The 17,429-nt window shown below is 40.1% G+C and overlaps 1 protein-coding gene across 1 annotated transcript in view; it reads right to left on the reverse strand.

Moving 5' to 3' along the window:
- GLIS3 (GLIS family zinc finger 3) overlaps positions 1–17,429 on the reverse strand; it is a 294,145-nt gene that overhangs the window by 31,782 nt on the left and 244,934 nt on the right. Inside the window, exon 8 of the mRNA XM_075278899.1 lies at positions 4,272–4,438. Within this exon, the coding sequence (XP_075135000.1) occupies positions 4,272–4,438 (167 nt within the window). The remainder of the gene's footprint in view (positions 1–4,271; positions 4,439–17,429) is intronic.

Consider the following 17,429-nt stretch of genomic DNA (forward strand, 5'->3'; position numbering starts at 1 on the left):
CAGCAGGAGTGAAAGCTGGCTGTAAGGTAGAGTGAGACTCCTCAAAGAGAAGGCAGGGACAGTTTATTACTGTTCCTGTCTTTGTAATCAGTGTATTTGTTCTGTGTATACTGCTATGAAAGCCTGTATGATACCACTTCCTTCCGGCTTGGTGGTCATGGGATTGCTGAGTGCTAGGAACCTGCATGATCTGCATGATCCTAGAGCAGTGATGGCAAACCTTTTAGAGATCAAATGCCCAAACTGCAACCCAAAACTCATTAAATTATTGCAAAGTGCCAACACATCAATTTAACCTTAATACTGTGCAGATCCACAAGTGCGGACAATTACAGACCCACAAAATACAGTTGTGTATATGGGGCTTTACAAATATTTCAATTAAATAAACTATTTTGTACCACATTTGGTATAATTTTGAACAATTAATGTTCACTATTTACATCGCACAGATCTGTTTTATAGTGATCATCCAATGTTATTATGACCTATAATAATATCACATGTCTGCTATATAACCAATAGAAGAATATGCAAATCTGTCTTCCATGATGTAAATAGGAAGACAGTGCCTCAGTCATGCAGGCCACTAGGGGTCGCTCCCTTTAACATCATGACCTTCCCAGAGGCCTTTGCTGTGGGATTTTACCAAGCCAGTCTTCTCAGCAGAGGACAGCTGTTTCGATCTATTTGGATCTGTTCAGCCCGGCGCAGTGAAGACTAACTTGGCAGAGGTGAGAGGTTTCTAGACAGGGTTAAGGGGGTATCGTCACTCATGACTGAGGCACTGTTTTCCTATTTACATCATGGAAGACAGATTTGCATATTCTTCCCATGATCCCTCATAGTGGAGTACATATGGCTTAATAAGACTCCACACACCTACATGGTGGTCTCTCCCTAAGGAGTGACGATATCCCCATATAACCAATACCGTGTGATATAAATTGTGAAGGGATTCCACTCAGTACAACCTGCCCCACAGTCTGCTTCCCAGTGGACCACATAGAGTACAATCTGCTCCACAGTGGCCCTCACACAGTAAAACCTTCTCCAAAGTGGCCCCCACACAGTACATTTTGTTCCACAGTGTCCTCCACACAGTATGATCTGGCCACAGATGGGTGCCCACTGAGAGGGCTCTGAGTGCCACCTCTGGCACAATGCAATAGGTTCTCCATCACTGTCCTAGAGGAACTAAATCAGCTCTCTACTTTATATTTGGAGGCTGTATTTTTCCTGCAACTGGAGCTAATTTATCAGCTCCATATAAAGGGGAAATCAGCTAAAAAAATAAATAAATAAAAATGTAATGTGAAAGTACCCTCAAAGGTCTATTATGATCTTATGGGGGGGGGGGCACAGATTATTGGATAAAACAGAAGAGAGGAGAAGTCATCAATATCATATCAGTGGAGGTCACCCCCATAAATCAATTGCTTACACAGAGAGTGGAGCAGGAAGCAGACAGCTCTCTGCACTGAGTTAAAGTGACATGGTTCAGCCACTACATGGTAAACATAGATTTCTGCTTCAGGCTTGATTTTCTGTGAATTAGCTGTGGAGACCACATGATTGGTGAAGGCGCCAGGCTTTGAATCTTCAATTATTCTTACTGTAGGTCATAAGAACTTTTAGCCTAGAAAACCCTCTTAAGACGTTGCTATAATCTAAGCATTTTTATTAATGAGTTATCTATATGTATACTGTATCTATAGGAGACCTGTTGTAAATAAAAGTTTTAATGAATGATTCATAATGGTTAATTTATACCATATGTACCAACAGTATAGAAACAACTCTTTTGGGGGTAGAAGTGAACATTAGCAAAACTATACAAGCAGAAGGGATTATGCAGAAAAAGGATGCCTGGACAAGTATTCACTTAATATATATGTAGTACGAGTACATAATATGAATTGACAGTAATATCTGAAATATTCCAGAAGCATATATTGCTGAACACGATAGATATATAGATGATAGATAGATAGATAGATAGATAGATAGATAGATAGGAGATAGATAGATAGATAGATAGATAGATAGGAGATAGATAGATAGATAGATAGATAGATAGATAGGAGATAGATAGATAGATAGATAGATAGATAGATAGATAGATATTTGGAGAGAAAGAGAGCTTGCAAAATCTGACAACATTTTGTCCTGTATATTGTACTATTTGTTCTTCTCATAGGCTAAATATAGTTTAGACTTAATTGCTTTTCTGTCAATCCTTACATTGTAACAATTGTGAATTAACTTACTTCAGACAACCATAGATTTCTCATCAGCATAATATCCTATGCCGAGCCGTATGCTCATAATTTATAACTTGGTGTTAAGTTTCTCACTATTGTTTTATAATGAGTAGAATTTGACAGATTTCCTATAAGAGAGTTTGCTTCCATTCAATAAATTGTAGACTTGTTACATAATAGATTAAAGCTCAGAAACTTTGTTTGACTAAGATCTACAGAATACTTCCACCTTAGAGTTGTATTCTTTTCTAAGGTAAAAAATAAATACTCTAGCTCAATTACTAAAGGGAGTATGCCATAAGATTTTAGCCCACACAACCACTAGCACTATTTGGTAAGCGAATTAAGAACATGTAGAAACATACAAATGTGTCCACCCTTAAGCAGAGTATTCTAGATTTCCTGTTCAACGTATAGAATATTAGTTTCAAAGGTATCTATTGAATTCAATTAGAATTAAAATGATTTACTGTTCTTCTAGTCCTGGTGGCGGTTAGGAGTTGGGCTGGAACCTCCATGGCGGCATGAGGGGGTTGCAGGCCCTCTCTTCTCTCTGTCTGTGGCCCTCTTCTACTGGGTTGTTGAGGGGCAGGCCACAACCTCCGCTACAATGTGCGGGGGGTTGCCAGCCCCCTCCTGAACTGGACCACAGACTTCTAGCACAAGGGTCATGCGGCCAATATAGGTTTGGCTTCCGCTCCGGCTCACCACTGGCTATACAGTTTTACCCTGGAAGTTAACTCCCTCTGCCTGTGTCCCATGTGCCTTGAGCTCCTAGTTCAGTTTTTTGACTCTTCTTTTGCCTCCCAATTTTGTACTCTGCTCTTTGTTGTTGACGACCCTGGCTTGCCTTTAGACTCCTGCTCCTTTAACCTGATCCTGTTCTCCATAGAACTACAGGAGTGTACTGTGCATGCGCACATAAGTGGCCACCAAAAAAATTGCTGCCGGCCTGTACACTCGCCTCTGCCTGGGTCTCGACGGCAGAGCCGACTGCGCAGGCGCACAAGTCTGACAACATTTTGTCCTGTATATTGTACTATTTGACAAAGAGGCGGTTGCTACAGAAGATGGAGGCGTAGCTGGGGAGAGTTCTCTCGCAGCATTGGGGAAGCCCCCAGTGCTGTTTCAGCGCTGGGGCCCACCCCCAGTGCTGCGCGAGAACTCATTTGCATACCGACAAAAAATGGATTATTCACCGAATGGCAGGCCGGAGACGACTTATAAAGGTAGGAGAAGAATAGCCTTTATTAAGACTATTCCGATGTGTCAACTAGAAAAAAAAAGTATTTAAATGATAGGATCCCTTTAATCTCATCTTTTCTAATGCTGGCAAGTCTTTGCTCAGCAATGTCAAGTTAGGGAAGCGTCCTAAAAAATCTATAATTTCTTTCCAATCCCTTCTGTTTTATCCTGGAATGTAAGGAGTGGGCACTGGATTTCAGTGGAAGAGATGAAGATATAAGTGGACCAGCCAGTCAAGATGGAAGTCAAGTGGAACACTGGACCAGTCAGTCATGATGAAAGGGGAAGGGTGGAGGAGGGCTTATTAGTGTTTTTTTTTTTTTTATACCAATGTTCTAAAAATCATTACTTTTTTATTGACATAACTTTAAGAAAGCTTTGTAGAACAACTTTGTTTACTGCTGCCATTTTAACAAAAAATTATTATTGTAGGGTAGAAAGAAAACATATTGCAATTCTGACATTGCTTTTTGGCTTTCGATTTCATGCCATTTACTGAATGAAAAATGTTTAATATTCGGATCAGTACAATTATGGAGATACTAAAAACATTTTTGTTATGTTTCATCACTTTTAAAAATGTAAAAAATCTGTAAAGTGCATTTCATCATCTTTTTCAGTTTGCCATTTCAAGGTAAAAACTACAGAAGACCTTCAATTTCGATATCTTCTATCTATCAGCTAACATGGTACATGGTATTTTTTCTTTTTAAGAAATTAAGAAATTATATTCATCGGTCAACAGTATAAGATAGCGCTCACCTTGGACATGAAGACTGTTTGGTTGTATTGAGGCATTAGCTACTGCAGGATATGTCTTTGAATAAGACGTCCCTGTCTGCTGTACTTGGGGTGGCTGTGGAGTCCTTTTGGGCATCATACTTGTGGGTGCATTAAGTCTCCTTGGGCTTAGATGATGAGGTGAAAATCTAAAATCAAGCAGAGTGGATGCCTGTCAGTTTCAATTCCAACTTGAAAATAAACATTTCCTAGAAAAACAACTGCACCTGATCCTCTATATGACTCTGTATGGGACAATTTTTTATTTTTTTCAACTCCATCTGGTATGTAGAGAAAGCATTAGAAGTATATAATAGTTGATAACTGGGTGGGTACAAGAAGACTAAGGGAGCGTTCACACTACCGTCGGTGTCCGACATGTAGTGTCCGCTCCTAGTGTCCGCTCAAAATCTGTCATGGACATTAGGAGCGGACACTAGCTGTGTCCGTGACACCTGTCATTCATCTCAATGGGCATCGGGTGCATTCTTTTGCACTCCGTGCCCGTCCTTCCCTGTCTGCAAGTGAAGATGTCCGACTTCTCAAGCGGACAGAAAAACCCTGCATGCACGGACACAGCTAGTGTCCGCTCCTAATGTCCGTGACAGATTTTGAGCGGACACTAGGAGCGGACACTACATGTCGGACACCGACGGTAGTGTGAACGCCCCCTAAGAGTATTTATGCTTAGTAGAGTGGGAAGAATTATGGCATTACTATATGACCACTTGAGTACTGACTATGTAATGATCATGTAATGACATTGCATGAAGTTAAAATGAGATTATGGGAGGAAATTTATCAAGACTGACATTTCATACACTAGTTTTGATCCCCTATGTGGAGATGACCTTAATGGGAGTCTCTCAGCACCAAAATCATTATTAAGCTTGCCCTGGTACCTTATAGTGCTCACAGCTGTGAGCACAGTACTCTCATTTGCTTGTAGAATGACCACTTAATTTTGATGAAAGTCTGCCTTTTATTCCAATACAGATGAGCTAAGAGTGCACCAGGGGCGTACTCTGGGGAAGCTAAGCACAAGTAAGATCTTCCTCTTGCTCAAGAAGAGGCAAGGGAAAGCTGTGATTACATCAGTGTATTGAGCTAGAGGAAAATATTGCTGCGATACTCCTCTTCCCTAGAACACACCACCTATAGACTTTTAGCTCATTTACATAGGATTAAAAAGCATTTTTTTTTTCAAAATCAGGAAGCCATTCTACCACCAAAATTATAGTACTGTGCTCATGGCTCTGATCACTATAAGGTACTGGGGCTGATTTAATAAAGTTTTTGCTGCTGTCAGACTCCCTTTAATAAGAGACACAAACCTCTTAACTTAGGTGCATACTTCAATGTACCAGACGCTCAAGTCTATGCCAGCTAGTAATCAGGTATGAGGTATAATATACAACAGTTTCTGGCATAAATTATAGTAAATTTGCTGGGCAGTAGGAGGTCACATTCTCCTGTTGAGCCCTGCCCTTCCACATCCACTTTTTAATCAAGTGATTTAAAGGGATTGTCCACTTTAAGACCAATACTGAGAGACAAATGTTATTATTTGTATAATAAAAAGTTGTACCGTTTTCCAATATACTTTTTGTGTCACTTCCTTGTGGTTTTCTAGATCTCTACTTGTTCTCATTGATTCTGCTTACTCCCAGTAGATAAAATCCACAGTCATTTGATGAACAGTCCATGGTCATGTGATGAGCACACAGGTACACAAGTTGTTACCAGGCAGATGACTGATGACTGAGCCGTGACTGTTACGAGCTGCGCATCTGTGTTTAATCACATGACCATGAAATGTAAATCACATGACCATGGACTGATTTTTATCCACTAGAAGCACACAGAATGAATGAAAGCAAGCAGAGATCTATAAAACCACGAGGAACTGATACAGAAAGTATAACTGAAAATGGTATTATACAAACAACATTTGTACAACTGTGTGAAGATGCATGTATTTATTCCTCTGGCGTGTGGATCTGTAAGCAGATGCACGTATCTAATCCTACGGCATGTGGTACTGTGTGCAGACCTGCTTATCTAATCCTCTGGTGTGTGGAACTGTGTGCAGATGCACGTAACCAATCCTCTGGTTTGTGGTATTGTGTGCAGACGCATGTATCCAATCCCCTGGCGTGTGGTACTATGTGTAGAAACGCGTATCTAATCCTCTGGCGGTGGTACTATGTGAAGACATGCGTATCTAATCCTCCAGCGTGTTGAACTGTGTGCAGATGTGCGTATCTAATCCTCCCCCGTGTGGTACTTAGAGCAGACACACGTATCTAATCCTTCAGCGTGTGTAACTGTGTGCAGACGCGCACATCTAACCCTCGGTCGTGTGGTACTGTGTGCAGATGCACGTATCTAATCCTCCCCTGTGTGGTATTGTGTGAAGAGGCGCGTATCTAATCCTACAGCATGTGGAACTGTGTGTAGACGTGGGTATCTAATCCTACGGCATGTGGTACTGTGTACAGATGCGCGTATCTAATCCTACGGAATTTGGTACTGTGTGCAGACGCGCTTATCTAATCCTCTGGCGTGTGGTACTGTGTGCAGACGCGCATATCTAATCCTCCCCTGTGTGGTATTGTGTGAAGAGGCGCGTATCTAATCCTACGGCGTGTGGAACTGTGTGTACACACGCGTATCTAATCCTACGGAATGTGGTACTGTGTGTAGAGGCATGTATCTAATCCTCCAAAGTGTGATACTGTGTGCACACACACGTATCTAATCCTCCCCTGTGTGGTATTCTGTGAAGAGGCGCGTATCTAATCCTTCGGCGTGTGGAACTATGTGTAGATGCGCGTATCTAATCCTACTGCATGTGGTACTGTGTGCAGATGCGTGTATCTAATCCTATGGCGTGTACAACTGTGTGCAGACGTGCGTATCTAATCCTCTGGAGTGTGGAACTGTGTGTAGACGCGTGTATCTAATGCTACTGCATGTGGTACTCTGTGCAGACGTGTGTTTCTAATCCTATGGCGTGTACAAATGTGTGCAGACGCGCGTATCTAATCCTCTGGAGTGTAGAACTGTGTGTAGACGCGCGTATCTAATCCTACGGCATGTGGTACTTTGTGCAGACACGCGTATCTAATCCTACGGCATGTGGTACTGTGTGTAGACGTGCGTATCTAAGCCTACGGCATATGGCACTGTGTGCAGACGCGTGTATCTAATCCTATGGCGTGTACAACTGTGTGAAGACACGTGTATCTAATCCTCCCCTGTGTGGTATTGTGTGAAGAGGTGCGTATCTAATCCTACGGCGTATGGAACTGTGTGTAGATGCGCGTATCCAATCCCCCGGCATGTGGTACTGTGTGCAGATGCACATATCTAATCCTCCCCTGTGTGATACTGTGTGCTGAGACGCGTATCTAATTCTCTGGCTTGTGGTACTGTGTGCAGAGGCATGTATCTAATACTCCAAAGTGTGGTACTGTGTGCACACACACGTATCTAATCCCCTGTGTGGTACTATGTGAAGAGGCGCGTATCTAATCCTTCAGCGTGTGGAACTATGTGTAGACGCGCGTATCTAATCCTACTGCATGTGGTACTGTGTGCAGACGCGTGTATCTAATCCTATGGCGTATACAACTGTATGCAGACGCGCATATCTAATCCTCTGGAGTGTGGAACTGTGTGTAGACGCGTGTATTTAATCCTACGGCATGTGGTACTCTGTGCAGATGCGTGTATCTAATCCTATGGCGTGTACAAATGTGTGCAGACGCGCGTATCTAATCCTCTGGAGTGTGGAACTGTGTAGACGTGTGTATTTAATCCTTCGGCATGTGGAACCGTTTGCAGATGCACGTATCAAATCCTTCAGTGTGTGGAACTGTGTGCAGAAGCACGTATTTAATCCTCTGGTTTGTAGGACTGTGTGCAGACGCGTGTATCTAATCCTCTGGCGTGTGATACTGTGTGCTGATCTGTGTATCTAATCCGCTGATGCGTGCATCTCAGTTTGGATATCAGTGTTGTATTGTGCATGTGGAGTGACCGTGTGTATTGCAGTTGGAATATGAGTGAGTCTTGCAGGTTTGTATTGGCTAAGGGGGGGGGGGGGCACTGTGTTTGGAATGCTGTATCTCAGCAACGGTACGTCCGAGCGAGTTGGAGTCTCATCTTAAAACTTCCCGGATTCCTGAAGTATCTCTGTACCAAATTTGGTGAAGATCGGTCCAGTCGTTTGGTTCGCATTAGAGAACAGACAGACAAACAGACGGACAGACAAACAGACAGACAGACAGACAAGAATTCATTTTTATAATATAGAGAGATGTATATATATATATATATATATATATATATATATAATGCCGTTAAAAAGAGTAAGAAAACTAAAATAGGTAAAATCACCCCTTTCCCTATAATAGATTTAAAAGTTAAAAATTACTGTGAAACACATCCACATTAGGAATCCCTGTGTCCAAAAACATCTAGTCTACAATATTATAAAAAATACCTTTCCCATACGGTGAAGGTAGCATTGTATTGCATCCAATAAAATTTTGAATAAAAAATAAATAACTAATAAAGTATATTTAAATACAGTAAGTACTAAAAAGTACTCCAGGCCCTGCAAAAAAAGATGCCTGATGCCTCCCTGTACACGGAAAAATAAAAAAGTGACAGTCATAATATGGCGACTTTTAGAAAAAAAAATTTTTTTACAAAGATTTCGATTTTGTTAAGGAGTTAAAATTTAAATAAAACCATATAAATTTGGTATCCCTGGAATTGTTCTGAAACATAGATCACAGGTGACGGCGGGTCATCTTGGCTGCAGAGAGAGATGCCATAAAAAAAGCCCGTAAGAAAGTCGCACAAATGGTGCCATTATGAAGAACAATTTGTCCTGCAAACACTAAGGGTTAGTTCACACTAGCGCTTGTATGCGCTCCGTGTGCTTGCTACGCACTGCCCTCACGAATCATTTGTGAGGGCAGTACCTGGCAAGCACACGGAGCCCATTATAGTCTCTGGTGTCCGTGTGCTTTGCCAGCACATCGCTTGCAATTGCAATTGTATTCCATCCTGGGGGTGTCCATGCGGACTCCTTCCGGACGGAATACGAGCGCTAGTGGGAACCAACCCTAAGCCCTCATACGGTTCTATGAATAGAGAAATAACAAAGTTATAGGATTTGGAAGGCAGGGAGTTAAAAACAAATATCATACAGCAGGAAGAGGTTAAAGGTCAAATTGTTACCGCTCTAAATCTTCTTGCAAATACACATACCTATATTTAACTACTTTACATTGATCACATACAAATAATAGTTACAAGCATAGAAACTGCTATATGTAGGGCACTGTACAATAAAAAAAAATGTAAGTACAATGCAACTAATAGGAACTGTGGCTGATGAATAAATTACATTTTGGGAATTTACATTACTTTTCAGCTCAATATCTTGGGTGGCTTAACACCAGCAAAGTTTACTCAAATTTGGCACCATACAAAACGAAATTAAAAAAAATAATCCTACAAATAACTCTCTTTTAGGATAAAAAGCAGTACTGATACAATTTATACCTCCATCAGAGGTGAATATGACATTATTTTCTATGTATCTTACGCTGTGCTTTACATATTGAAATCCTTAATACAGAAAAAAAAAACCAGATAGGAAAAAAGTACACACACTGGCACAAAGAACATACCACACCCAATAAAACATGGAAATATATCAATACTCTGAAACATACAGTCACATTAGAATTGCCGTGCATTTTATTACAACAAAAGGCGGTATGTGAATCCATATAAGGCTCTTTGTGTGTTTGTGGGAATACCCGTTAGTTGCTGTTGATGGTTTTCATTTTGTAGTCTGCTGTTCCAGTTTCACTTGGACTGCACAATGTATTAAACCAAAGCAGAAGGCAGCTGGCAAAGCCATCTCTGAAGTAGAAAGCAAGCCAACACAAGTTAAGTCAGCACTACTTCAGGGCCATTCACTGAACTCATTTTTACATAAAACTAAAAAAGCATAAATAGTTATGAATGATGAAGTATGTGACAGGACGATCGTGCCATGGAGCAGATGTACTGCATACACATCTTTTAATGCTCACATACATTGTATTTTGATCATGAAGTCACTGGAAGGCTTTTTGAACTCGCACTTTTTTGTTATACTGTGATCATCATGAAAGTGACTTATTCCCATTGACAAAGAGGCTGAGTAACTGATAGATCATTTCCCACTAGAAAAAAATCACCAGAACATACAAGTTTTTCAGAGTTCCTGTTCTGCAAGTTACCATTCTATTCAGACTAAGGCTAGGGCCACACTGCGTTTTGGCTGCGACTCCTGTTGCATGACCAAAAATCACTGGGTTGCTGTGCGTCTCTTTAACTCATGTTAGTGAATGGAGTCGCTTTTTGGTCGCAGCACCCTAAAGGTTGCAAAGCGACTCTATTCACTAACAAGAGTCCAAGAGTTGCAGGATGACCCAGCAATCTTTGGTCGCTTGATGGGAGTTGTACCCAAAATCGGTATGTAGCCATAGCATAAATCTGGCCAGTGACATGACATTGTGTTAGTGCATCATTAGAGAGTAACGTTTTTCCTATAAAAACGGCTCGCTTGCTGTGATTACAATTCCATGTCTCACTTAATAGTGATTTTCTTTTTTTTCTGGGTGGATGTCATACATTCCATTCCTGTTTCATAGAGACATTTGCATTACATGTTCTTCTGCTTTCCTCAGCAAGCTTATGAGTAAGTCTGCATTCGAACAAGATGATAATACAACATGGTGTGTTGCCAGACAAGCCTCTTTTACTAGACTTTATCATGATTTATGAATCATTCCTGTGCATTCTGGGCTTACTCACATATGTGACTATAGAACTGTGTTGACTCAGAGAAAAAGAAACTTGGATTTCCTTTGGTCTGGATTTGTCCCTGAATGAATCTGAGTGTGTTTACTCTGAGCACTGTGTATTTATTTAGCTTGGTGTCTGAGAAGAAATAAATGTGCCAACTGATTGCCCTGGCCTCCAGACAGATGAGCTTTTAGGGAAAATCTAAGAACTAAGAAGAGAAAAAGTAAGAAAACTCCTCACCGTGAAACATATACTTTATATACAGTACTGGAGGATTATGGTTAAGGAGTCCCTAAACTTCAAGATGGAACATATTGCATGGATTAGCTGCACAGAGGCATTGTTCTTGCCATCCTGACTAGAATCCCATGTTGATTCATAATGTGATGATAGATAATGTAAACCTCCTGTCTTCTTATCTCTGTTTGATGCTTTCATAGAATTTCTTTACCAACCAAGCATCTGGTTTAAGCCCGTTCGCTCACCGGGATCCCAGTCCATCGAGTTATTTACACTTTATGCCATTCTTGAACAGTATTGACCTCGGGTTCTTATACCATTTTATAACTAGAAGCCCTAGACCATGATATCTTATTTTTTCGTGATGTCAGAAAAAGGGTTTTTTTATATTTTGTTTATCCTTGTAATTTATTTACAGATCCAGAAATATTTGGACAGTGAAACAAGTTTTGGCATTTTAGCTGTTTACCAAAACATACTGAACACACAGTTACATAATCAAAATAGGATTAAACTGCAGACCCTTAGCTTTAGTTTGGGGGTATTCCCATCCTAATTAGAGGAAGGGATTAGGAATTACTGCTCTGTAATATATAGCTAACTCTTTTTCAAGGGACCAAAGGTAACTGGGCTATTTAATGGGCTGTATGGGCTATTCCCTCATTAATCCATTATCAATTAAGCAGGTAAAAGATTTTTTTACAGTTGATTAAAGGTCTGACATTTGCATGTGGAAGCTATTGCTGTGAACCTTTTTGTTTTAAATACATTTGCAAAAATATCTACATTTCTGGGGTTTTTTCTGTCAAGATGACTGCAATGAAACAAAGAGTGAAAAATTTAAAGGGATCTGAATACTTTCCGTACCTACTGTATATTCTAGTAAATAGTTGAATTCCTCATGATAAAATAAATCTGGATCACTAGACCTACTAGAAATCTATAAATAAATTCACAGCTGGGTGTTGCCATTGAGGTGAGTCTATATACACGTCTATATACACTATCGCACTGCTCCCTTGTTGACCAGGGGAAATGCCAACACCTAGTTGTCAATTTATTTATTAATTTCTAGGAAGAATAACAACAGAGGTATATGAAAAAAAATCACCTAAATTCTTATTTCATGGGAAAATACAAGTATTTACTTAAAGGAGTGTTCCAGTGACCAGAAGTTACTCTCTACTCAAAGAACAGGAAGTAACTTGCTAATCAGTGGGGATAACTTCTTGCCAATTTTTTTGTGGACAGCATTTGTCCTCTTTAAACTTTGGCTATCTATTTTACTGACTTTATTAACCAGCTCAGACACGAGGGCTGCTGGTAAATGATTTACATGTGAAATTGCTGTAATTTGTCATAAAAGGTAGATAAAAGGTTGATATCTAAATATATGGGTCATAATTTGCTAAATCAGTCTACGACCACCAACATCATTTCTAAACCACTTAGGGTATGTTCACATGGCGGAAAACGGATTCCATGTGTGAAAATACTGAGCGGCTAGCCATGACGGAATGCTGATGCAGTGCAGCGGCATCCCGACACAGCATTCTGCTTTGGATTAGGCCCGATTGAATGGGCCTAATTGGGAGGGAGTCTCACGCCGTAGAATCCTCGGCAAAATAGGGCAACTCGCTTCTTTTTTCTGCTACTAGCTAGCGGAAAAAAGAAGCGAGTGGCTCCCACTGAAGTCAATGGGAGCCGTTTTGTCAGGTAGATTTTGAGGTAGATTCTGCGACAAAATCCGCTGCCAAAAAACTCTGTCTGAACGAGCCCTTACAGTCATGGCCGTAAGTGTTGGCACTATTGAAATTTTTCCCCAGAAAGTCATTGATTTCAGTTATTTTTCAAAGGGCCTGCAACCAAATATGAAGTTGAGGGTGCCAGTAATTTGGTCTGGCCCATTTTAGGAGTTTTGCGTGAAATTATATCATTTTTGGCTTTTTTTCCCCCGTATTTTACATTGTTCAATTACACTCTAAGGATATAAACTTGTGTATAATTAAACATGTCTAATTCCAGTAATTATCTGGGAGAAATATTTCATTTTCTGGCAATATTTCAGTGGTGCCAACACTTAGAGCCATGACTGTATATGATGTTAGAGGGATGATTACTGGCAGAGTGACCTTTCTTGTATCAAAGGGCAATCTTACTGCTAAGAATTTCAACTTTTATTCCATATAGAAATGAGATTTTCAGTGCACTAAGGGTAGGTCACCCATTTTCCTTTGTTGACCACACTTCCTATGTGACCCACCCTGAGTGCACTGGACAACTCATTTGCACATGGAATACAAGCTGAATTTCTCAGCAGCAAGATAGCACTTTCCCATAAGATAGGTTACTATGCCACTAACCAGCCCTATAACAACATTTAAGTGATTTACAAGCATTGTTGGTTGTGGTAGACTCCCATTAATACCTACGGTAATTTAGATTTTTTTTTTTGTTTTTTTTAACAGACACGTCCACAAAGCACCAGCAACAAAGACTATTCGAGAAAAACAAAGACATTTATAGCAAACCAAAGTTCAAATCAGGCTATAATTGATACTGAGCAGATTTTTTTTTTTTTAACAAATCCTTAAACTTTGGCCAGTCTGCACTTTTTTTATGTTAGTAGCATTCCTAGAAAAACATAATGTAGGCAAACATGAAGCCAAGTGGGCACATGTATACAAAAAGTGGGTACTTCTAGTTTTTTGGTTCTTAAATATAAAGCTTGGAGAGAAGTAAAATCTATTATTCCTATTCAAGGGCCTGTAAGAAGCAACAGAGGTTTAATGCTTACTTTTCTCTATAAGGGCTATGATATTATAGATATATATTTGTGGTTTTATTGATATATGATTAATACTTTCTTGAGGTATAAAATAGTCTATCTGTGAATGTATAGAAGAAAATAAAGCCTTATGCTCACTATAAGCATGTGCAGACCTCAGATGGCTTAAATGTGAGGCTGAACAAGACCAAGTCATATATTATAAAGCATCAACATTTCACCACCGTGTAACTGTAGTAAAGGAAGACTTTGCTATACAGTCTGACAAAAATCAAGTTCAGATTCCTGGAAATATGTGGTATCAATCTCCAGAACCATGTGTGAAGATACAAAGAAGTCTTACAGATTCTCATCATTGGAAACTACAGATGTTCTTGTAATAATTTCATGTATGAGACTCTCCATTGGCTTGTTCAGGACTTTGAAAATAGCCAAGCCTATTTTTGGAAGTCTTATCTTAGGGACCTCAAGGGCCATCGGGTCCAACCCCCTGCGAGTGCAGGTTTTCCTAAATCATCCCAGCTATATGTTTATCCAGATTCCGCTTGAAGATTTCCATTGATGGAGCGCCCACCACCTCCCGTGGCAGCCTATTCCACTCTCTCACTACCCTCACTGTCAGAAAGTTTTTCCTAATGTCTAATCTGTATCTCTTTCCCTTTAGTTTCATCCCATTGCTTCTTGTACTTCCTTGTGCTAATGAGAATAGGGTAGATCCCTCTGCACTGTGACTACCTTTCAGATATTTGTAGACTGCTATTAAATCTCCCCTCAGCCTTCTCTTCTGCAAACTAAACAATCCCAGTTCTTTTAGCCGCTCCTCATAGGACATGGTTTGCAGACCTTCCACCATTTTGGTTGCTCTTCTCTGGACTTGCTCCAATATATCGAAGTCCTTTAACAGTGAATGGAGAAACATGCACGAGCGGTAGTCTATCATTCACTTGTAGCTACAAACAGTGCCCTGTTCTCCGAATATATATATGAGTCCCAGAAGTGGAACCTACATCTATTAGGTATTTATTGCACATCCTATGGAAACAGTCATAAATGTTTAAATGGGAATACCCCTTTAATCATTTGATCTTCTGACCACGGAAATGAGACTAACAAAGAAGATCCAACTCTTATAAAGATAAATTAAGGAATTAATCTGCACAGCATTTCAAACCTTAAAGGGAGTCTTTAAGCCAAAATTGTATATAAAGATAAACACTGTACCTTGCAGGGCTTGAGAAACTTCCTTTTTTATTGCAGACCTCTGCTCTGTTGCTGAGATATTCTGACTTTTATAAATATTTGAGGCTTTAGAGACGTGTAATCTATATTTTGAGCTTCGGTTAGTGCTGCAGATTACTATTTTTTTTATTTATTTTTTTTTCTTCTATGTAGATTGTGAGCCCCACATAGAGCTCACAATGTACATTTTTTCCTATCAGTATGTCTTTTTTGGAATATGGGATGGAAATCCATGCAAACATGGGGAGAACATACAAACTCCTTGCAGATGGTTTTTTGCCCATGGCGGGATTTGAACACCAGGACTCCAGCGCTGCAAGGCTGCAGTGCTAACCACTGACCACCGTGTGTCCCCCAGTGCTGCAGATTATTGCCCCTAAATCCCTCTGAGGTCCATCCACCATAGAATGAAGGTCAGCCCAATGATGCTACAGTGCACAAGGAAGGACAGTAGATACTACAAGTACATGTGTTGCGTACTACACTTGCCAAAGACTTTCAGAGAGGCAAGTGAGGACAGAAGAATGTCCGTCATTTTAAGTCTTCAGCAAGATGATACCGCTTGTACTAGTAGTGTGTTCTGCGCTTCCGGGTGCACTTTGAAGTCATGGGGTATGCACAGTATCTCATATTGTGCTTGTTGAAGACTTTCAGAGAGATGAGCGAGGACAGGGAGTTGTCCTTCATCCTGTGATGGAGACACCTCGGAGGGAATTAGAGTCGGTAATCTGCAGCTCTGTCTGAAGCCTAAACTGCAGATTACATGCCCCTAAAGCCGTTTTCAGTTCAATTACATATTTATAAAAGTCTGTAATGGAGCGGCAGTCTACAATAAAAAAAGGCAGTTTAGAAAACCTCAAAGCACTGCAAGGTATCAGGTGAGTTTATCAGCTGACAGACTCCCTTTAAAATAAAATGATGTTTAAGTTGGAGGTAAACTTTAAAATGAGCCCATTAATCGGTGAGTAAGGTTGTTTTATGGAGCAATTCAACATTGAAATTATTTTAACGGTCACTAACTTTGCAAACAACAGTCTCATTTCATAGAGTATGTGATATTGAATCACAATGCTATGCACTTTAATTAAAACTGGCTGCTTTCTGCCTGAAATACCTCTCTAAAGTTTCTGTCACTATGTGTCTCCCTTGTAGCTAACTTGCACTTGCTAGCTAGTTGCTATACATGAGATAAGCAAGATGTCTCCACAGTGTCTGGAAGAGGAGGTTTTCTTCAGTCTTCACACAGTGAATGAAGAGGGGAGAGGTTGATTCTCTTCACAGCATATCTGCAAACTTCTTACTTGTGTAAAGGACTGAATATTCTGTAAATCTCACAGTTTACAATGTAAGAAAAGTATTCTATGTACCTGTATCTACTTCTGGTTGCTTGTGTGATTATAGATGGGATATTATTTACAGTTCAGTGTTCCTGGGTTTTCTCAGCTATATGCTAGCTATTTTACCTTTCCTCATGGCAGAATTATATATAAAGAAACCAATATTTGTACTAATGTATAGAGTGTAAATCTGATAGTCTATTCCTAATAATACCCAAAATTATAAAGGTCTGCAAGTTTAGAGGCTACACTAACACTCATGGCCTCATGAAACGTAGTGCTTAAATAACCATGGCAAGCTACAAATCTAGTTTTTTTGGTTCTGCCTTTCCTGCCCTCATCACTGGTGTATTGTGTTTACTCAATTTAATATCATTGCTAGCCCTGAATGCGATCTCCAAAAACAGGGAGTATTGCTAGTATTTAATATGCAAGGCTTTGTCAACAAATTGAAAAAATAACTCCTGTCTTTGAATCCTATACATTAAATAGAAACAAAGCCGCTCTGAATTGCAGGTTTTTCTATAGGTAATCCAGTGCCCAGCCCAGGAGCAGTCACTGTATTCACAATGAAATGATAAACTGTTCTAGACAGTTCCTTATAAATCTCCTCCATTTGGCACTTCAACACCTAACGCTAGTTGAAACCACAGTACA

This window comes from Leptodactylus fuscus, chromosome 1 (genome assembly GCF_031893055.1).
Source record: "Leptodactylus fuscus isolate aLepFus1 chromosome 1, aLepFus1.hap2, whole genome shotgun sequence".
NCBI classification, from domain to species: Eukaryota; Metazoa; Chordata; class Amphibia; order Anura; family Leptodactylidae; genus Leptodactylus; species Leptodactylus fuscus.